The sequence below is a fragment of the Pelophylax lessonae genome (assembly GCF_965119305.1).
Source record: "Pelophylax lessonae genome assembly, chromosome: 3".
Classification (NCBI taxonomy): domain Eukaryota; kingdom Metazoa; phylum Chordata; class Amphibia; order Anura; family Ranidae; genus Pelophylax; species Pelophylax lessonae.
In genome coordinates this window covers 267,460,356-267,484,039 of record NC_138770.1, presented here as the reverse complement: position 1 = coordinate 267,484,039, position 23,684 = coordinate 267,460,356, and the positions used below count along the sequence as shown (strand labels likewise).

General features: G+C 41.1%; 1 protein-coding gene across 1 annotated transcript in view; it reads right to left on the bottom strand.

The window, feature by feature from the left end:
- The window catches only part of TMEM212 (transmembrane protein 212), a 43,172-nt gene extending 20,067 nt beyond the window's left edge, over positions 1-23,105 (bottom strand). The window contains exon 1 of the mRNA XM_082249872.1: positions 22,884-23,105. Within this exon, the coding sequence (XP_082105998.1) occupies positions 22,884-23,042 (159 nt within the window). The 5' untranslated portion in view covers positions 23,043-23,105. The remainder of the gene's footprint in view (positions 1-22,883) is intronic.
- Between the last annotated feature and the right edge of the window lie 579 nt (positions 23,106-23,684).

Genomic DNA, 23,684 nt, shown 5'->3' with positions numbered 1-23,684 from the left:
GTGTAAAAAAAATGAATTGCAGCCAGCAAAAAAATTTAAAATATGACCTGTAAAAATACACATGCAGCCTGTCATGAATGTAAACAATGCATGTGGAGAGGTGATCAGCAGCATTAGCCTGTAAAAGTAAGCAAGTAACAATGCCATAATGCAAGTTGTAAAGTACGCGTGGAAGTGCAGCGGCAATAAACACATGGGGGTTTATTTACCAAAACTGGAGAGTGCAAAATCAGGCTCACTTCTGCATAGAAAACCAATCAGCTTCCAGGTTTTATTGCCAAAGCTTAATTAAACAAGTTGAGGTTAGAAGCTGATTGGTTTCTATGCAGAAGTAAGCCTGATCTTTGCACTCTTCAGCCTTAGTAAATAAACCCCTTATGCCCTGTACACACTATCAGATTATCTGAAGACTTTTGTCTTCAGATTTACCTTTTCTATGTAGTGCAAGGGCCTGCCGGATTGCATACAAATTGAAAGTGTTTAGGTTTGACCTCATATTATATGGTTTTGGTAAGTCTGCAGACAAAAGTCTTCAGATAATCTGATAGTGTGTACAGGGCATTAGAGTCCAGTTGCAGAAACAGCACTGTATTGACATAAAAGTTCAGCAAAGCACAGAAGACAACCAAACTAGGCGCACTCACAGAATGTTGCAGCAAAGAGTGTAACTGTAGGTCTTTGGTGCACCGGTAGCGTCTGTCTCGAGAGATGGAATGTGGCCTGGCTGGTCCAAGCCCAAACAGGGAGTCTTCGGAGAAGAATGTGGAGAATCAGAGAGGCTACTTTATACAAAAATTATATTATAGTGGTGACATCTCCTGGAAAGTGCCCTGAGAACTGCAATTTTCCTTTCAAAAAATGAAAAAAATGCAGCCTGCAATATCTGCAGTGCATATGGACAGGGACAGGCTGTGTAAAAAATCAATTGCAGCCAGCAAAAAAATTGAAAAATTACCTGTGAAAAAAAAAAAAACACATGCAGCCTGTCATGACTGTGAACGGTGCTTGTGAAGAATGTAACAGGATGTCTCGGGTTCACCGACAATGTCTATCTTGTAGGATAGAATGCGGCCTGGCCAGTCCAAGCCCAATCGGAGAGACTCCCAAGAACAATAGCGTGTCCCTACATTTTCCCTTCTTATCTGGACACTCTCTCTGACGCTAATACTGTCCCTGACAGATGGGTGACCTGTCCCTATACTACTCACACTCGAAATGCATGCCGAGCCTGGGAGCCAGGGTCTTAAATAGACTCTACCTGAGCCATTATGTCTACGAGAGTCACATGAGGCAGCAACATCCAATCAGATAGGTCCCCAAATGAGCCAGGAAACTGTAGAGGAATCATGCTCTTCTCAACTTCCCTTTCAATTGCAATGCCGCTGCAGTTAAGCATCACCTGCAGTGAAGAAAGTAGACTGCACCTGCCTAAAAGTAAGTAACTTTTTCTTGGGGGGTGTACATAATATGGCATTAGCTTTCTTTTTTATTAAAAGTCAGCTTTGAAAATTTTTATAATTGTCTTTAGCACTTCAACAACCTGCCATTCACTCACTTGAAGTCAACAAAGAAAGGCCCTTTAAAATGTAAAAAATAATTCAAGATCAAGAGAAAATGTATCACACGGTAGACAAACTAGCACAAAAGCTAAAGTGCTATGTTTTTTAACTCCCACCTTGTTCCAATTTACAATCATCTAAGGAATTTTAAAATTTGTTTAATTTCTGCATTCTACATAACTGCACCATCAGCCCTCCTCTACAGTGACAAAGCAGAGCCCTGAGCTTTATGCTCCAGACACAGAACATAATCACAAGCATTGCAAGCTGAACAAGGACCTGGTAAGTAGTTATGTCAGAGGGTAAAATTTATAGTTCCATTTTAGAGAACACTCGTATCACAGAACTAACGGCACACTAATGATTTCACCATTTCTCATGTAATCTCACATTGTTAAATGATTACTAATTTATACAGCTGTGCTCCCTCGTAAAAGTGTGGAAAATTTGAAATGTTACCTACATAAGTTATGAAACAGTAACATAAATCAATCAACAAATAGAATCCCGACCCGAGTAGTGTGAGGGATAGTAGATCAGCTTACTATAAATGGGAAACAGTGATCAGATATTCTTGACGCTGATCATCTTGGGAGGAAGTAGCTATCAGAAAAATAGGCTTAAATAGCAAGAAATAAAACATTTAAACTGCTGAAATGTGCATAATGCATACCTAATTATACTAATTCCTATAACTATGTTAGACTCCCACAGTTTTATAAATGTGTACATATCTACTAAGGATAAGCTAATGTCTATACAGAAGCAATAATATTCAGAATGTATTAGCCTTAGGCCTCATCAGGGGCGTAACTACAGGGGTTGCAATTGCAACTGGGCCCCAAGCTCCAGGGGGCCTGTGTGGCTCCCCTGTACACCTGGATAGGAGGGGTGGCGGGGGCAGCATGTAGAGAAATCACTGTCCTCATTTTTCCTCCTGTAGATGCAGAAGGAAAATGGAGGCGATTGGTTCCTCCTCATGCTGCCCCGCCACTCCTCCTATCCAGTTCACTTGTGTTCTGCTGTCTCTGGGCCCCTGTGTTCTCCCCCGCCCCCCCCCCCCCACACCACTGTGCTCCCTCCCCTCTCCTGCCGGCTGCTGCAGGGGATGTGTCACAATAGAGAAGCAGGAAGGGGTCGGTAAACATGTAATTTACCAGCTCCTTCCTTTTCTGAATGGACAGAGTCATAGTCAGTGACATTGTAAAAAAATAAAATAAAATGTTAAAAAATAATACAATTAAAATACCAAAAAATAAATATGAATGACACCAGTGGGTGAACCTCCAGGATCGCAAAGGTCACACTTGCGACCGGGCCCTTGCATTCCATCACTGTTGGGAGCCCTTAAGAGGGCATGAAGGGGGCCCACTAGAGAACTTGTGAAAGGGTCCTGCTGCGGGACTGTAACAAAGGGCCCCGCAACAGAAGTAAAGGGCCCCAGGATCAGTGGGAAGAGCCCCAGTCTTGAAGGGAAGGGCCCCGGCCAGTGGTCCGGGGGGCCCTTCATGGTTCTTGCACCGGGGCCCTGAAGGTTCTAGTTACGCCTCTGGGCCTCATGCACACTGGACATTATCAAAACGTCAGTAGAAAACTGTAGCTGTAGAAGGCTTTTTTCAGCTTTTTTGCAGTAGCGTTTTTCAGCGTTTTTTTAGCTTTTTTCAGCTGTAGCATTTTTTAGCTTTTTTTTTAGCAAAACTATACTCCCACAAAAGATTATAGCTCAAAATCATTGATAAACACCAAATTGCAGTGTTTTTTTGCATTTTTTTAGCTTTTTATCAGAGTTAGAGCGTTTTTACAGCTGTAAAGCACCTCTTAAATCCCACTAGTTCTGTTTTTTTTCCAGCCAGAAAACGCTCCTGCCAAAAACTGCTGATAACAGCCTATGTGTGTGTAGCACCCTACAGGTAGGTGCTAGGTAAAGTATAGTGTGCCTTGGCTGCCTAACAGCAGGGCCATGATTTCAGCTGGCTGTCATGTCTCCCAGGTGTGTCTGCTGAGAGGGAAGTCTCCCCACTGGCTCCATGAAAGGATTATCATTGGACAGTGGAGGAAACCCAATCAGAGACACACTCAGGCCTGTATCTACCCCAGAAGGCAGATTCTGCTGCAGAGGATTCTGGGAGTGGGAACAAGTTCTGAAGGAACACAAGACGCAGGGTCTTTGGCAGGAAGCAGAGTCCAAGGAGGGAGAGTACGGCTGTCTTTCCTCCTGTCAGAGGAAGCAGGTGTCCTGGGTGGCTGCCTGGGAATCCAAAGAGTGTGGAGCCGAGCTGCAGAGGGGATCCGGTGTGCCGAGAACCAGTGGAGAGAGAGAGAGAGGAGTCCAGGAAAGCCTACAAAGGTCGTGAGTACTGTGGACTGCCCCTGGGGGTTTGCCTAGTGTCAAAGGGGAGCACTCCGGAGAAGGTTCTAGGGATCCAAGAGTCAGCTAACTGTTAAAGGGGGTGCCTAGTCAGAGGACCCTGAAGTATTAGAGGTGGTACCTGCATTTTGGGCCCTGAAGAGTCAGTGTACAGTGTGAAGTGTACAACGTTAAGAGTTGCAGCAGCACAAGTAGTGACAAGGAGCTACCTCAGCCAGTGAAGGGTTAGAGGGAGCTGTTCAATGACTTTTGAGCTACACTAAGTATCAGGAGTCAAGAGTTCTACAGTCCTGGAGCTTCTGAGCTAACAATCCAAGTTAAAGTTGAGGTTCCAGCACTAATTCAGTCAAGCAGCATTTGAAGCGTCAGGAAGCGCTGGTCGGCATTCAGCTGGCACCAAGACAGCGTTAGTGAGCATTTTTTGTACAAAGTCCCAGTTAAGCCTAGAAGAGCCAGAGGAGTATCCCACTCATTCCCTTCTCCCATCCCCTAAATACAATAAAACAAAACAAACTAAAGATGCCAGAATGGTCATTGTCTCAGTTCTCACGCCTGGGTTCCCAACTTAAATGTGTTGGAAGTGTTACCGGTACTAATGGCAGACCCACCTCAGGCCCCAGGCCTGGAAATATTGCTACATGTGTATGGACACATAGGATAACATGCTGGGGACTCAGTTTACTGGCTGCAGAAAAAACATCTGATGCCAAAAACAGCCGCTGAAAAAATGTCCAGTGTGCATGAGGCCTTCTAATCTGGTTTAACATTTTATGAATCTAGACACATTCCTGAAGGTTTAGAAGGTACATCAATGGCAGAGAAATGACATTTCCCAATTAATGTCATTACAGAGTACCAGTTACAATGCTGGACAGCACATCTCACTACACACTCATGAGATGGACAGCACATGCCTAGACGTCAGAAGTTGTTATGCTAAGTCCTGAACACAAAACACAGAGCAGAGAAAAAATGTCCTCAAAGGAAAACAAGTATCATTTTTATCATATTCTCTCAATATTCGGACCTTGCCTAAAGTGAACCTGCCATGGGATGCATTGTTGGCATCCTGATAAGAAATGTTGGTTTACTGGGAATATGGAAAGAAAAAAAAAGAACTGAATAATTTTCTAATACTATCTAAAGCCACAATCTCAATTGGCTAAGAAAGCAATATTTTTTGCAGGGAATTAAGCTGACAGCTCTTAGACGGCACAAGGAGTTTTTTTTTAAATTTCCAAATTGGCAACAGTTGTGCGGGGAATTTTGTTTTACCGTCCTCTGGAACAAAGCAGCAGGAATGCAGGATTTGTGAAAGGTTGAACTTGATGAACATCCATGTTTTATCATCCTTATCAGCTATGAAACTATGGCTGGCTGTTATGCTGTACCCACTGGTTTAATATTTTATGAGACGCAGACCGGGAATAAGGATGCAACACAAAACATGTAAGATTTTAAGTATGCATGTTACTCCTGTGCTTGTTTAAAAGGCACAGTCCACCTTTCAAAAAATGTGTATGAAATGCAGCAACATTAAAGCAGCAGGAGCCAATGGTGCCCTCTGCTGTCTCAGTCAACGAGGAGGGAGAGTTCCAGACAGCCGAGGCTCTTGTATAACATTGCTGGATTGAGATGGGGCTCAGCTAAGTATTAGGGGGGCTGACGGGGGCTGCTGCACACAGAAGGTCTTTATCTTAATGTATAGAATGCATTAAGATAAAAAGCCTTCTGCCTTTAGTACCAGTTTAAATGTGGTGACTGAGAGGGGTGCTTACAATGGTAACCGTTACGCAATACCTTTATTTTGAAGAGGAAAAACAAGTTGCTGTAACTACTCTAGTGTTAGCAAGATTTTGGTTTTCCTTTTTTTCGGTCAAGATTATCTAGCTTTGCTAGTGCATTTAACTTTATCTTTTCCACGGGTTGACTTTGCTGCTGTCAAACAGTGGCTCTATTACTCCTCAATACAGTGGATTCACCTTAGAATGGGAAGTGTGTTACTGGCTAGATAACCAAATGGAAATTGAGAAAACATTTTAATTGAAAAAATAAAAATAATACGCATAAAATTGGTAAGCTGAAACATAATAAACATATTGTTTTTGGGTTGAAAACACACTTGAATTTCATATTTAATGTGGAGTTACTACTGTTTTTGCAAAGGAGCCTGCAGAGCATTGCACCCATGATCAGTGTATTGTAGGTAAAGTACACAGGCTCTTGATAAATTTTCCCCTAGCCTCAAGCCTGTACAGGGATATGGACCTGGGGCTGGAAGTGCCACTGAACTACAGAACGGTAAGGGTGCATTCTCTTCAAGTCCAATCTGCCACTGTGGCAGATGGGACTTGTAGTAATGTTTATAAGCAAACCCAGGCCTGGATGAAGGGACTGTAGTAGCAAAGCCAATCTACAGCCCAGCCAAATTTATTAAAAAAAAAAAAACTTGATTCTGTTGAGAAACTGTACCTAGTGATTCAGTTAAAGTGGCGGTAGCTGGGGTTTGGGGATAGTGTTTTATACTATATTTCATGTTGCCCCCTAAACATGGGCATATCAAGAAATATGGTATAAAACATGTACTTAGCATTTAAAACAAAGTGCGGCTGAGGATCATCCATTAGGCTCAAATCACAAAACTTTATACAGCCAAGTGACTATAATTCTCAAATGAGAATATCACATTTAGCGTTAAGTGCTTCTCAAAATCACAGTAACTTGATGCCTGTATGTAAAGTATGTACAGTATGTGTATGAGACCTTATTAAAGCGGAGCTCCAGCCTCCCACCAAAAAATTAAAAATCAGCAGCTTCAAATACTGTAGCTTCCTTCTTTTACTATTAGGGCATTTACCTGTCTAGGGATCCCGTGGTGTCCTCACCCAAGCCGATTCTTGAATCTGCTCTCTGGTGTTGGCTTACCCATCTTGGGTAAGGGAAACCGGCAGTGCAGCATTGAGGATTTACAGCTGGTTTCCTTCTGTGGACGTGAGAATCGTGCTGCACTTTCTCAATGGACTGGCTGCGGCGAGGGCCAAACTTCCAGTTGAGTTTGCCATGGCAAACTCATTAGAAAGTGGAAGCCGGTACCTGTCAAAACCAGGTACCCCACTCCCCCCCCCCACAAGGTGCCAAATGTGGCTTTGAAAAAGGAGGGGGGGCAGACAAGCTGAGCTTCCCCTTTTGGGTAGAGCTCCACTTTAAGACAAAGAACAATAAGTCTACGTCTCTCTGACATTGCCGTAATGTTTTGTGGTAGTTAGAAATGCTAGCTGAAAAATAAAAAATGAATATTGTTATGAATGAATGAATGCTATGCTACGAATAACACCTCCTTTCTATTCTATTAGCAGCAGTGGAAACATAGTTTAGTAGCTAAATGATTATTTCATAGTACAACAAGAACCCTTGGCAGGTTTGCTTGTCATGTTAGCTTATCATTATAAGCTACCGTACTTAGAAAACCTTGGAGGTTTCCTTTATTAACGTCTTTAACAAAGAAACTTGGTAAGGAAGTTAGAAATATACAGTATTTGTGAACTGGGTTTACGTTTTGGTCAACATTCCTCTAACAGTAAAAAGTAAAAAAAAAAAAAACAGAACTAAATGTAAAATGGAAGAATGTCAATTTGATAAAATAAATAGGTCCAAATAATGATTTTTAATACCCGATAACATATTTTATCTGTGCAGCCTAATACAGTCACAATACAGCTGCACCGTGGAGTATTATGTAGCACTGCCCCCTAGGGAGCTGCTGAGATTGGATTCCCTGGGTTACCCATAGCAACAGTCTGTAAAACGTATCACTTTATCGCTTGGCTCAGACAATGAACAGTCCAGGGGATTTGGTTTTTGTGTTTTATTGTAGAACTTGGATGGGAGAAGGGATGAGTGGAATATTCCAACTTGAACTATGCACAATTTCTGACGACAACTGACTGTAGCGTGTGCGGCAAGGCCACTGCTTCACATTGCTACTGAAGTGAAGTAGAAAATATGTTTCTAAATTAATTCCTCTTCGGGGTCCTAACCTGTCACCCCTTTTCTCACTTCCCGTGCATGCTAGCCCCTTGTCCACTGACTCCCCACCAGAGCGGTCCCCTTCCTGGGCAGACCCCTGTCAAGCTTCCCGGTATTCACGGACACTGTTTTTCCCTGGGTTGCTCTGCCTTTAGCTCCACTCGTCAGTCCCCTGGACGTCCTGGCTCAGCATCACACACTTGGCCCAATAGGCCAACTGCCTGGCTGTGACCACTTTCCTCTCTGACAGGAGGAGAGACGGACGTCACCCTCCTCCTGGGACCTGACTTCCCACCCAAAGACGCCCTATCACATGTGCCCGTACATATCCCAGGATACACCGCTGTTGTGCCAACCCACTGAGATAGTCACAAAAGTCCGTGTGTTACTGGCTGGGTTTCCTCCACTGTCCAACAGGCTCCCCTATTGGATAAAGTGGGGACACTCCCTCAGACCAGATAAATCACACATGGACACATGCAACAGGCAAAACTAACAATCAGGCTCCACTGATAAGCAGGCAGAGCAAAGCAATGCTTTTACCTAGCACCTACCTAGGAGGGTGCTACAATTATAATCTGCGGTATATGTTATATATTAAATGTTCTAGATCAGGGGTTCTTAACTTGGGGTCAGTGGGCCCCTAAGTGGTCCATGGATTTTTTTTGTAAGGGTGAAATAAAAAATAACATTTACATTTATTATACAGCCCTCCCCAGTATCCCAGTCAATGATTTCCCATTGAAAGAAATTAAAGAAAATGCACCCTGCCCCTGCTCATAGCAATGACCGCAAAGCATCTCTTTACTCATTTTTTTGGCCCATGTTTACCATAAATAAATTTGCATCATTGTTCTCTGTTCTCTCACCTTGCATCACTCCTTCATAGCAAGTGCTAATTCTCATTTTATAGTAGTAGTAGTAGTAGATTTGAGCAGAATTAAAATAGTTTTGTTTATTTTGCAAAAATTATTGTATTTATTTTTTGTAATGAGTGGCCATCACTTTTTGCATTAACCACTTGCCGACCGCCCACAGTATATTTACTGCGGTATTCAGCCCCTCACAGGCTAGCCTGTGAGGCTCTAGGGGCGAGCGTGCATCGCCAGAAGACACGCTCCCGCCCCTGCTCGCTCCTGCACATCCCCGCGCGTGTGACCGGTGGACCCGATGTCCGCCGGTCACTCGCGATCGTCCAGTGCAGAGGGAGAAAGGCAGGCGGCTGATGTAAACAAAGCCGCCTGTCATTCTCCCCTGTGTAAGAACAGAGATCATACGGTCCTGCTATGTAGGATCGTATGTCTCTGTTGTTACACCACTAGCCACATCCCTTTACAGTTAGAATCACGCCCCTAGGGACACACTTAACCCCTGCATCACCAATAAAGTTAACCCCTTCCCTGCCAGTGTCATTTTTACAGTATCAGTGCATATGTATAGCACTGATTACTGTAGTAATGTCACTGGTACCCCCAAAAGTGTCAAACATGTCAGTCAAGGGTCCGATCTGTCCGCCGCAATGTCGCAGTCCCGCAAAAAAAAATCGCAGATCGCCGCCATTACTCATTAAAAAAAAACAACAAAAATTACAAAAATCTTTCCCTTAGTTAGTAAACGCAATAACTTTTGCGCAAACCAATAAAAATACGCTTATTGTGATTTTTTTTACCAAACATATAGAGCAGAAAACAAATTGGCCTAAAATGTTAAAAAGTTTTGATTTTTACATTTTTTTGGGGAATTTCATATAAAAGAAATGGGAAAAATATTGTTATTTTTGCAAAATTTACGCTCTTTTTTTGTTTATAGCGCAAAAAGTAAAAATCGCACAGGTGATCAAATACCACCAAAAGAAAGCTCTGTTTGTGGGGAAAAAAAAGACGTCAATGTCGTTTAGGTACAGCATCGCACGCCCGCGCAATTGTCCATTAAAGTCAAGCAGTGCCGAATCGCAAAATAGGGCCTGGTCAGGAAGGGGGTAAAATCTTCCGGGGCTTAAGTGGTTAAAAGAACTTAAAGCATTACTCCACTTTTGTTGAGAAAAAAACATTCCCCTCTGGGTGATCTCTGTACATTGCAGGGATTTTAACAAACTTTGTTGCAGATTCCTACCATTTGTTATTCTGAAGAAATCATTGTTTGTTCCTCTGTGCCTCTGTGTTGAGTGGGCCTAATGCGAGTGGTTTCATAATTATCTATCAGCTGTGGCAGCTGCAGGGCTCTAATGAGGAAAGCTGCTGGCCCTGCATCCCTTTAGACGTGTTCCTCACCAAAAATGACATTTTTTGTTGCAGGGGATGCCAGAAATCTGACTTGTATCGTAGGCAGGCTTCTGGGAAAATTGGTGAGCCAAACACACAAGCAGGAAATGATGTTTCTGGGGTGTGGTCAGTATACATTCTGTGTACAGAACAGCTCCAGGTAGCCATATTGCATTGCATTTCCAGAAAATTACAACAGCTGCAGATTGAAAAGGAAAGGTCATTTTTAATAATATTTAATCATAATATGATTGGTGTCGCAATTGCATACGCTATATTGTTTTTTTCTTTATTTGCTATTTTTTTCGCTACGAAAGTGGAGTTACCCTTTAAGATTGTTTACTTTATCCAAATGTGTATGTCATATATGTATGAGGCAATAGTTTTTTTTTTAATTAATTACATATTTTCAATGCATGCAAAGTTGCGTTTATGTGAATATTCCTGGGAAGGGGATCCATAGCTTTCATCAGTTTCTTAAAGGGTTCCGTGATTCAAAAAAAAAGGTTAGGGACCACTATTGTAGATTTTTGTCCTTCATATTAAGCCTTGCAGACTCAGGAATTTGCTTGCATGTACACTATAGATGCACTTATTACTTAAATATGTGCCAGCAGTGCTTAGGTTATATAAAATATGCATTGTGACTTTCATTTTGCCAAAGCTTAGAGATGAAATCTGGTGGCCAACTGGCCATATGCTACAGGATTTTCAAATTCCAATGACGCCAATGCACGATCTATATAAACAAATCTGAATGAGTCTGTAGGTAAAAAGAACACAGGATGTTTCTGGAAACAAGCCCATTTCTGTTATACAAAAATAAAAGTAATATCGGAAATGATCAAATTCAATAATATTTGTTCAAAAACAAGCATTGCTTGAGGTTGCCAGCTTTTAGTCTATAGAAACTGATTGGGAAAACGGGAACAGTGGCTTGTGGCAAAGCAAGATGCTGCTGTAAAACTGACAAATTGGTCCGGGCATTCAGTCATAATGGGTGTTATGGGATAGCCATTAATAAAAGAACCACACAGTGGTTATAAAAACTGAACTGTCCAGTTCAACTGGACAATTTTCAACCCCAAACCTGGTGCCTACAGAATACAAGCTGAAAACCCTTTACAGGCCATAGACAGACTGAGCAGTCTAAATCACAGATTTTAAGACATTTAAGTTACTGTAAAGTTGCTGAAATGTAAACAACAAGGACTATGGTATCACAGACACATCTTAGCACTTGGTATACCCCTCTAGGTGTACCGTACATCCATTCATGCAGGACAGGCTCCATTCAGTATAAACAAAAATAGTGGGTTAGCACGGAAATAAACCAGAACCTCATCTGCTTCCTACACTTCTGAATCCTACACTGGCTTTTTCGCCACTGTTCAGCAACTGTGACCCACAGAAAATTGGTGTGTCCCTGAGGCTTGGTCATCAACATGAGGAATAGCCAGACTTGTATAAAGTACTCAAAATTTCTACTTGAGTAAAAGTACAAGTGCTCGATCAAAAAGTGACTTGAGTAGAAGTGGAAGTGCTCGCAGAAAAAGTTACTTAAGTAGAAGTACTAAAGTATTCAACATTTTTTTTACTTAAGTATTGCAAGTAGTTTTTTCAAAAAAATTGCTACTTAAGTACTAAAAGTAAAAAGTACCAGTAGTTTTGAAAAAAAAATTTCTACTCAAGTACTGAAAGTAGAAGTAAAAGTACTGTGTTATGTAGTTATTAAAGAAAGAAGTCAAAAGTTTGAACATCATATTGTTTTTTATTATTTCAAATTATTTATTCAAATGATTAACCTAAAGGACAATCACAATTCCTTAGGCTGTAACTTTTTGTAAACAAAAAACAGATAAAGTATGTCCCTCCCTTCCCCTTTTAAAGCATCCACCTTTTAAAGCCAGGGGGGGTCTCCTTCCTGAGCTTTCTCACTCTCACAGCCAGGCAGATCACTTGAAGTTGAAGGGCCAGGGGTGGAAGGTGGTGTTTTTGGTTCGTCCATCTTTTCAGCTGATCAAAAGGCAGAACAGGAGCATGCGCAGTCTTCTTAATCGCGGTTTGATTTGATTCGCTCAATTGATGATGATGTGCCAGGCCAGCTTCATCAAACCTACAACGCTTAAAGTGAAAAATGCATCAAAAACTACTAACAAAGTGGCTGTGCTATAAATGCTAATAAAGTGCCTGCAATTATATATATATATATATATATATATATATATATATATATATATTCTTCTTGTATTCAAAATCATCGCCCACAGTATCAAAAATAAAGTGACATGTCTGTGCTAAATGCAGTGCAAATTATTCCCACAATGTAAATGTAATTCATATAAAATATATATGACAATACCACAATAAAATAAGTTGTGATTGTGAATAAGTTAGGTGAAAGTTTAAGTGTGTAAACTAAACTTTATAACGAAAAGTCCATAACTGAATTCCAGTGTGCAATCTAAGAAGTGCTTGTCACTTGCTGTCTGATGCTTCCACCTTTCTTCTGTGATCTGCTCAAGTAAAGTGGTGGACTGGATAGCCTCTCTCTCTGCCTCTCACCTTAGTAGTAGCACTGGCACTGCACTGGTTCAAAAAGCTGTCTATATTATTTTCATTACAAGAACTTGTCAGAACATGCTTCCACCACCTGTCCTTCACACTAGTAGTGCTCATTTGCTTTGCTCAAGTCAAGTGCCACTGCCAGTGGCCACTGCAGTGCGGGCACAGCCGCACAGGCAGAGGCAGGCCGCAGGAAGCACAGGCAGAGGCAGGCACAGCCGCACAGGCAGAGGCAGGCCGCAGGAAGCACAGGCAGAGGCAGGCACAGCCGCACAGGCAGAGGCAGGCCGCAGGAAGCACAGGCAGAGGCAGGCCGCAGGAAGCACAGGCAGAGGCAGGCCGCAGGAAGCACAGGCAGAGGCAGGCCGCAGGAAGCACAGGCAGAGGCAGGCCGCAGGTAGCACAGGCAGAGGCAGGCCGCAGGTAGCACAGGCAGAGGCAGGCCGCAGGAAGCACAGGCAGAGGCAGGCCGCAGGAAGCACAGGCCACACCACAACACAACACTTATGGTCCATGGACCATGGATGGTCGGATAATCATCATAGCCGTCATGTCTCACTCTTCTTGGTTCAAAAAAGCCACCCATGACCCGTGTGTATATAATATATTAATATTTTATATTGATTATTTGATTCTCAAATGGCACATTTGCCATGGCAAGGATTAGGCCCTCTCCATGGTCCACCTCACTCACCTCATAGAGAAGAAGATGAGATAACGAAGAAAATGCTCCCGCGTCCCGCCGCCCGCGTCACAACTCCTCTCAGTAAGGGCCCTAAGGGGTGGAGTCTGAGTGACACACAACACGTTTAGAGGCAGAGACCTCGAGCGGGAAGACGGCAGCATGGCTCCTCCAGTGCGGTCTTAACTTGATGATCATGACAGTGATTCCGCGGGCCGCGGCGCGAGCGAGGCTGTGGGATTGATTGAATTGAGTTGTGCTGCCTACTGCTACACGCTACCTACTACTACTACTACTACTAAATTGTGAGTCAGTATATTTTATTTAATTTTTATATATAAAAGCAGTATTGTTGAGCACTACTAGCCACTAGATCTCCTGGCTGTCACTTTGTCACATGTTGGGGAATCACAGCGGCTCGGCTCCAGAAGTGGCGGGTGTCCCCGTCATCCTGCCAGGGCCGCCAAGAAGTTCATCACCTAATCTTAAGTTATTAATATCTTATGAGGAGAGGACCTATGAGATTGAGAATTGAAATAATTAAATATATATGGCTTTTTGAACCAGTGCAGTCAGTGCCACAGTGCCACCCAGACGCTATCCACCAGTGCCACCACCATTAAGTGTGTTGGTCGGTCACTCGAGCACTGAAGGAGGTGGAAGCATCTGACAAGTGAAGTGACACTTTAGATTTGCACACTGGAATTCATTTATGGACTTTTCGTTATAGATAGGTTTACACACTTCAACTTGTTGCACGCACCTGACCTAACTTATTTCATAACTTATTTTATTGTGATTTATTGTCATATTTTATATGAATTGAATTTACTGTTACATTGTGGGAATAATTATTTTCACTGCATTTAGGCTTTAGCACATTCATGTCACTTTATTTTTGATACTGTGTGGAGTGTGGGCAGGGCACTGGGGGGAACAATGATATTATATCGATTGCACAGGCACTTTATTCGCACAGCCAAGTTGTGTTTGTTAGTAGTTTCTTGATGCACTTTAAGCGCTGTAGCACAATTTATTTGTTTGTTTCATATTTTCTTTTTATTGGAAAGATTTGGTATAGCAGCTTTTATTATACACAGCCTTTATTTTCGTATGCGCTGATTTACAAATGACATTATACACATTTTTTTGAGCTTTATGCAACCTGCCATCTACTGTTCTGGCAGTGGTAATTTTTTTAAAAGTAACGAGTAACTATGCAGCACAAAAAAAAAATACTTGAGTAGAAGTATCGAAATCATCAAAAAAATGTAGTGAAGTAAAAGTAGAAGTAGGAGAAAAAAATTCTACTCTAGGAAAGTACAGATACCGCATTTCGGTACTTAAGTACAGTACTTAAGTAGTTCTACTTCGTTACTATACATCTCTGGGAATAGCACAAATAACTCTGCATCTGTTGCGGGAGTGCCGGTAAGAGATGGAGCTCGCCTCAGCTCCTGCAGCCACTAAATGGAAAGGAAAGAGAGATCCCTATTGCCACACAGCCATAAAATCCTGTGATAGTGAGAGTTGCAACCTCAGCCTGGGCTCCTGCCAGGCCACACTTTACAAAAGACCACACAAGGATATATATGAAAGCATGTGTTTACCTAAATATTTAAACATTGTGCAAACAGTGCAGGGAGATTGGACATCTGTTTCAATAGGATATAAAACAGATCTCCTGGAACTGAGCAGGCTCACTGGACATACTCACTGTGACCCACAAAAAATTGGTGTGCCGCTCAGGTTCAGGTCAAGATGGGGAATAGCACAAGTAATTCTGCATCCATTTGCAAGAGTATTGGCAAGGGATGGAGCTCATCCCAGCTCCTACAGCCACTAAAGGGAAAGGAAGGAAAGATCCCTAATGCCACACATCCATAAAATCCTGTGATAGTGAGTGTGGCAACCTCAGCCTGGGCTCCTGCCAAGCGTTGGTTCACCACTCTAGTGTTACCATTCATGCAGGACAGATTCCATTAAACTCTTTGGAATGTCAGTATAAACAAAAAGAGTGGGTTAGCACAGAAATAAAGCAGAACCTCATCTGCTTCCAACACTCCTGCATCCTACACTGGCTCCTTCACCACTGTTTAGCAACTGGAAGCAAAGAAAGTTGGAGATTTGGAACTTGAACAGGGCTCTTTCCATGCAACCATATGACTGTGTGGCCATTTACTAAGCACCAGCATTGCCACATAGGTGTCATGTAGGTGAAGTAAAACATATGTTCCCCATAGCCCCAAATAACAAATCATCTTCTTTACTACTGGTGACTAAACGCAGCAGCAGGGGAGGGACGGGAAGTATAAGATACTGGTTGGGCTGCCTGTTATTTTTATTGTTATTATTATCTCATATCAATATGAGAGTTTTCTTTTATGGAACCAAAACAGAAATTGCCAAATGATTTGAACAATAAAGCAATAATCATGCAACAATTTGCCAGCATATGGGCACAAAACACTTGCAGCAGAAGGTGAATATCAGATAGGTTTGGAAACCATTGTTTGAAAAGCTCATCCAATGTGCAGTATCCAGAAGATCAACATTTTTCATTCATTATGATTGTTTAGTACAGGGGTGTCTAACATAAAATACACTAACAATTAGGATACCTGATGAGCAGAAAAAGTTGGGCAGATCACTACCTATCTACCTATTATTGGACAGATAATGTACTTATCTGAGTAATAAAACTTAATTTTTTTGGAATTTTCTTTTTATTATAAAATTAAAAGAGGGAAACATAAAACTAGTGCGATATTTGACACTGTTTTTGATAAACTAATGCATCAATATCTAGTTTGATGGAAGGAGTAATAATTCTCAATGAGTTCACATGGTGCTCATCAGATATTTTGGTTCAAATTTTTCCCATGGTGTACTTCATCCTTGCAAATAGTTGTTCACAAATATACTGTAGATGTTGCTGAAAACTGATGACGTGAATGAGGTATGATTGCGAAGAATGGCATATTTTTCTTTGGGAAGATAAAATGTATTAGTCCAACAAAGTGACATTTTTTTTGCTGCATGTGTTTGCTAAGTGTAAATGCATTTTTGCAAAACATTAAAAAAAAGTAACATTTCTAAGTTAGTTTATGATTTTGTGTTGGGCCGCAGTCATAGTTGTCATGGGCCACATGCAGCCCTTGGGCCACAGATTGGACACCCCTGGTTTAGTACTTCTAAATTGTACATAGGATCTCGCCTAATTTTTCTTAGAAATGTTCTGCAGTTTCCAAGATTCTGAGTAATAAATTTTATGTTTATAGCTCAGTAAATATAGAAATGTGAGGAATGTGCTGATTTACAGGAGCACTCAATGTTTAAAAATAAATGCAGTATCTTTTAAATCAGTATACCCTAATATATCAGCCAAGGCAAGGCGCACTAACTTCTGCTCTCTAGTAATGTTATGCAGGGTTTTTAAACAAGTAACTGAGTATAATGAGTAGATCTTAAATGGGTAGATCATCAGCATTTTAGAACTGCTTTGGGATTACAAAGTAAAAAAGGTGCTTTTGGTATTGATCATGATAGACAAAAATATGTGGTCATGATAGATGAAAACAAGTAGGAGAGGAAATCAAAATAAATGAAATGCAGGCACATGATCGAAGCTCACACATCAGCAGCTTAAAAATTACACCTGACATAAACTGTATGGCACCCAGGTAAACAAAACTCTCTACAATAATTTAATTGTAAAAACCGTCATTTAATATAACTGAAATAATACTTGAAATCTATGGAATTTTGTTTTATATGTGGAGGTCACTAAGTTTATAATAGCATCCAGTATAGGTGGCATAGTTTTATTATATAAGGCCAAAAGTTTGTTGATACCTAACTATCATGCCTATATAACCTTTTCGGACAACCCCCCAATCCCTTTTGCAGCTACACCAGCCTTCTGGTTGGGGGCAGTCCCCCTGTCAGAACACAATAGTGCAGCAGGGGAGATTGCTGTACTAACATCAGATTGTGATTACAGGGGCTCTGACCTGAACTGTAAGGTTTTTGTTTTTTTTTTCGTTCAGCCCGCTGGGTTGAATTTTCGGCCAACGTCCGATCGCCCGTTTTTCGGCTTGTTAGTATGATGCTTCCGACAACCGACTCTGACTTTTCGGCAGAAAAAAATCTGGTGTGCAGGCTCTAAAATTTTTGTTGGCCGTCACCACAATGGCTGATTTTCCGTCAGTCAGTACAGATTTCGGCAGACAAAAATCTGATGAGAAAGACTGGGCATGCTCAGAGCTGAAAAAACACACGGAAAGTAAACCATCACATGACATCACTTCTGAAGTAGATTTTTGTTGGCCGAGAAAATTTGTGTGCAGTCTAGACCACATTTCAACCAACACAACAACACTGGAAAAAAGTCGGCCGATCAGTCGGCCGATAATCGTTGCGTGTGTACGAGGCATAACTGTGTGTACCAGGCTTTACAGAAGGATATACCCCAACTTTTGGATTGTGTTTTCAGGAATTGGGGCCCATTCATTCACAGACAGCAAAAAAACAAAACAGGTGTTCTAATCCCCCTCCACTCTATCTGAAGGCCCATATACACGATAAAAAAATCGGAAATAAAATTTCATACAACGTACAATCTGCCGATTTTCTGATCGTTAGTATAGTGCTTTCCACAGCCAATTTCCGACTTTTCGTGCGTCAAAAATTGAAGAAACAGGGTATAAAAATTTTATCATTCATGAACATAACGTCCGATTTTCATTTGATTAGTAAAGTTTTTCGTCTGAAAAAATTTGTAAGAGCAAGACTACGCATGCTCGGAAACAAAAGAACACATACAAAACAATTCAACACATTACATTACTTCTGAAGTTGTATTCTGTCGTATGAGAATTTTCATATGTTGAGTAACCTCTTCACTTTCGATATGAGACGAGCATGCAACAAAAAACGTATGAATATTCGTCCGATAATCTGATTGTGTGTACCAGGCTTTACATGCAAAGGCTCTGACTACATCATTTCTGAATTTCTAAGGGTGTATATATATATATATATATATATATATATATATACTTTGAGAAAGCCTGCGACAAATCTGGATCCTGAGGAAGCCCAAAGTGTGGGTGAAATGCGTCGATCCATCGCATTACAGGATGTGCTGCAATACACCTTCTAGATACTGTATTCTCGTATGATGTTTTACTATCTTGCCTTCAGTAAAACTTAGATTTTTATAATCTGTATTTTATCTAATCGATACTCTTGGGCACACTAAAATCTCTATCCACCTCGTCCACAGGGTCCATCTGTAAGACTTGGTTTACTTTTGCCATTTTATTCTCAGGGGACTGTGACAACATTTTTCTTCGATAGATAATTACTCTCCACCCAATTTCCTTGTAAGCTAATTCAACTTCATTATGAGTGAAAGTAAAGAGCTGAAGGCCTCATGCACATAGGGGTCATACAACATAAAAAGTGGGTATACTGCCCCACCTGGAAGTGACAGGTGCTATGTACAGCCACCCCATAGAAATTAATGGCTGAATGCGGACATAAGCTAGCCTTGTGTGACTTGTGTGTGTGTATGGACGTATGGGCCTAGACGCAGGCTGTCTGCATTCAGAGGTGTACAATCATATCCGTGTGCATGTTCAAGCAAGTACAGGTGTATACCCGTGTGCAGCCATTGGTTTCTATGGGTGGCTGTACATAACACCTGTGGCTCCTGGGCTAAGAAACACACTTACGTTTTTCGTTGTACAGTATAACCCCAAGCACCTGTGTGCATGAGGCAACACAGAGAATGGTATGCTCCACCTTAGGCTAATTACTCAGGTATTTAGTTTCCTGACAGATTCCCTTTACTGGACACTGTTTTATTATCACCAACAGACCTGTTAATCTCTGGGCAGCATTAGGTTTGCACTGTGGTAACCCACAAACTTAAAGAAGCATTTCTAGTCTTGGGGTCAAATCCACAGAGGCATTTAGAGGAGTTAAGAGGCGGAAAACCCACTGCCAGCACGTCCAGGAGCAGCAGGGTTTTGTAAGAAAAAATGCTTGACGTGCCCAAACGCTTATAAGCGTGCATTATTACTTGGCACAATTAGCGCTTGAGTGTTAGGCCTCATGCACACAGAGCATTAGAAAAAACAAGCTGCAAAGCCACTACCAACGCCAGGAAAAAGCGTCAAGGACTTCACATGGAGCGGGGTATCTTGGTGTCCCCATTGCTACAGTATATAAGAACTGGCAGAGAGCAGAGATGGCATAATGACAGAAGACAGCGTCGGAGGAGGACCGAGGCGGCAGTGGAAAGGACAGCAACTGCGGAGAAGACCGGAGGCAGAAGACTGAAGGCAGAATTTTAATAAATGTCTTCTCAAAACTGTTTCTTGTCTTATTTTACATAACACTGCCTCTTTTTGGGGCGAATGGGTAGCGGTGCAATGTACCACCTACTCATTCACATGGGGGCCCAACATGGGGACAAGGTGCTTTGGGGCTCTCATTCACCCCCCCCCCCCCCTTTCCTGACTTTCTGGGCTGCTTGCTCATATAAGGGTCTGGTATAGATGTTGGGGGGGGGCCACGTTGTGTTTTTTTTTCTTTTGATTTTGCTGTGGGGGTTCCCCTCAAAATGCATACAAGTCTCAAAGGACCTCATGCCAAAAAAAAGAAAATGGTGTGGGGTTACCCTTTATGTTTCTCAGAACACAAGTCACACCACAAGTCAGATCATCATGATCCGACTTGGATGTGACTTCTTTTCAAATTAATGAGCTCTCATAGGAAACCATTGATTATGACATGTATTCAGCCACGTATTCAGCGTTAAGCCACATTTAGCAGCCTTTAGAAGCGTCAGACATTTTTACAGCTGTAACGCCGGCCCTCAGAACCCACTGGCTCTGGGTTTTTTTGCAGCTTGAAAATGCTTATAGCAAATTATAGGAAGGCGCCTGGCTCTTTTTAAAGATATATCTGAACCTGCTGCCCTTTTAATTGTGAAAACAATATAAAGTATGGGACGTAGATGAAAAAGGCGCTGGTGATCTTTTATATTTACTGGAATAAAACTTGTTCAGGGTAGCACGTGTATTAAATATGTATTAAAAGTGCTTATTAGTGAATAAATTATTATAATTAAAGGTAATAGATATATTTTAAAGTGCACAACTCAAAATTAAAAAATATTTCTGTTGCTTATTGGTAAATAAATATATAAATAGTTATATATAAATAAATAAATAAATAAATATATTGTACATGCAACAAGCAAATCAATTATATAAATATATAATATTCCGTGCAACAAGCAAATAAAAGTGCTTAATAGTGCGTGCATAAAAAACTCATCAAATATAAACAGATATATTCGTGCTCTCCAGTGAAAAATAATTATATAGCAAGTGTCTCTGCAATTCGTGCAAAAAATATGCTCCTTAAAGTGCTTCAGGTGGTGGGGTGTGACACACGTGGCCTCTTACCAGCTTCCAATGAGTCACAATGACTCCCAACGCCTGTGATCCCTTTAATTGGGTGGATCAGACCTCTCCTCGATATCTTTTGGGATGGATATCTGCTCCTACATTAGGCATGTATGGACCATATAGTCCGCATAAAGATAAACAAAAAAAGCCTCCAATAGTGAAATATTGTATGCTTTATTTGAAAATTAATAAAAAGGTATACAGTTGGTCCCTTACTATTAGTTGTGCCCTCCTGGCACTGGGCAATTCGGCAGTACACAAAATCTTTCAGTAGTGGGGAATCGTATCCGAGGATCTGCAGCTTCCTCTTAGTTTTCCTCTCACTGTGATGTGTGCGGCGGTCGGCGAGCGTCCCTGCCTCTGCTACGAATGCCTGTGTGTTTTGCTTCCGGGTTTGTCAGTAACCACAATGCATTTCGCATCTGTGCGTCATCAGGCGGCCGCCTGATGACGCACAGATGCGAAATGCATTGTGGTTACTGACAAACCCGGAAGCAAAACACACAGGCATTCGTAGCAGAGGCAGGGACGCTCGCCGACCGCCGCACACATCACAGTGAGAGGAAAACTAAGAGGAAGCTGCAGATCCTCGGATACGATTCCCCACTACTGAAAGATTTTGTGTACTGCCGAATTGCCCAGTGCCAGGAGGGCACAACTAATAGTAAGGGACCAACTGTATACCTTTTTATTAATTTTCAAATAAAGCATACAATATTTCACTATTGGAGGCTTTTTTTGTTTATCTTTATGCGGACTATATGGTCCATACATGCCTAATGTAGGAGCAGATATCCATCCCAAAAGATATCGAGGAGAGGTCTGATCCACCCAATTAAAGGGATCACAGGCGTTGGGAGTCATTGTGACTCATTGGAAGCTGGTAAGAGGCCACGTGTGTCACACCCCACCACCTGAAGCACTTTAAGGAGCATATTTTTTGCACGAATTGCAGAGACACTTGCTATATAATTATTTTTCACTGGAGAGCACGAATATATCTGTTTATATTTGATGAGTTTTTTATGCACGCACTATTAAGCACTTTTATTTGCTTGTTGCACGGAATATTATATATTTATATAATTGATTTGCTTGTTGCATGTACAATATATTTATTTATTTATTTATTTATATATAACTATTTATATATTTATTTACCAATAAGCAACAGAAATATTTTTTAATTTTGAGTTGTGCACTTTAAAATATATCTATTACCTTTAATTATAATAATTTATTCACTAATAAGCACTTTTAATACATATTTAATACACGTGCTACCCTGAACAAGTTTTATTCCAGTAAATATAAAAGATCACCAGCGCCTTTTTCATCTACGTCCCATACTTGAAAATGCTTATGTCACTTACCTAAAGGCCCGTGTGTGCATAAACCCATAGAATAACATAGAGAGACATTTTTAAGCTGCAAAAAAAAAAAAATCTTTTGGCACTGGTAACAGCAGCTGTAAAAACGCCCTGTGTGCATGGGGCCTTCATTCTTTGCAAGGCCAAAATAAATGATAAGTCTGGTCAATAAAATGAATTAATGCCTAAACGTTTAACACGCCTAAACGCATTGTACGCGTTTACAAGCATCAAGTGTTTTTGCTGCCAAAGCAACATTTCTAGGAGGAAAGGTGTCTAGGAGAGATGGCTGTGTACGAGGCCTTAACAGCCAATGCATAAACATCCTCTTCTTAGAAAATAGTATGTTGGTAAAAAAAAAAAATATATATATATATATATTCTTATAATACAAAATTCCGAAGAAAATCCATTGACACGCTTTATGTAAAAGCACAATAAACTTAAATATTTCTTAGGTCTAGGGATAATCTTAAAACTAGCATTGTCTTCAGTATTTGTATTTTGCTTTGCAAAATGAGTAGTATAAAAAGGCAATAAATAATAAACATGCTATTGGTTGTCTTACCAGCGCACCATTCCAGATAGGACAAGCAATCCGTACACTCCAGCCAATGAATAAAGGCTTGTAACTAAAAACTGGAAAAAATGCTATGACCCCTGAAAAAATACTTAAAAGGCCAAATGCAATGAGGATTCCACCAGCAATCTGATAGCAGCTCGTCATTTTCCATAAATCTGCTACTTATGCCTGTCAGGCAGACTGGGTAACTAATAGTGTTTTCCACACACTTTCAGTAAACTTCAGTTTCTTGGAGACTGTAGTTAGGACACAAATCCATTGTTTACATGTGTTAGCTCAACCTGCTGTTTGCTTTTAATTATTTCCGGATATGCTAGGACATGGCCAACAAATAATACAGCTTGCCTACGTAAAATGTATGAAAAAAAATATCCTCTGAGTCAAAGACTCTCATGTCTTTGTGTCAATCCCTTGTCTTTCCTGTGAAAAGAATGTGTTTTATAGTTACATCAGCTGCAGATTAGAGTCGTGTGGGGTAATTTATCCACACAAAGAATGTAGCAGCTTGGAACAAAGCGAGATGCATTCCTATTACAAATCAATGCCAGCTAAAAGGAAAGTAAACACCAATAGTGAGCATTAACTTGGTTGTCTACACTGGAAAGCATTAATAAACATAGTTGTTAAAATCTGCTTTTTCGTGTGCACTGCGTAGTTTGTTATATTTGCATATTTTTTTCTCTTTCTACATTTTTGCAGCATTTGCTACATAGATAATGTCACAAGAAGATTTGTCTTGGAGTATACATCTTTGCTACAAGAAGGCCGGCAACAGATGGATGCGAA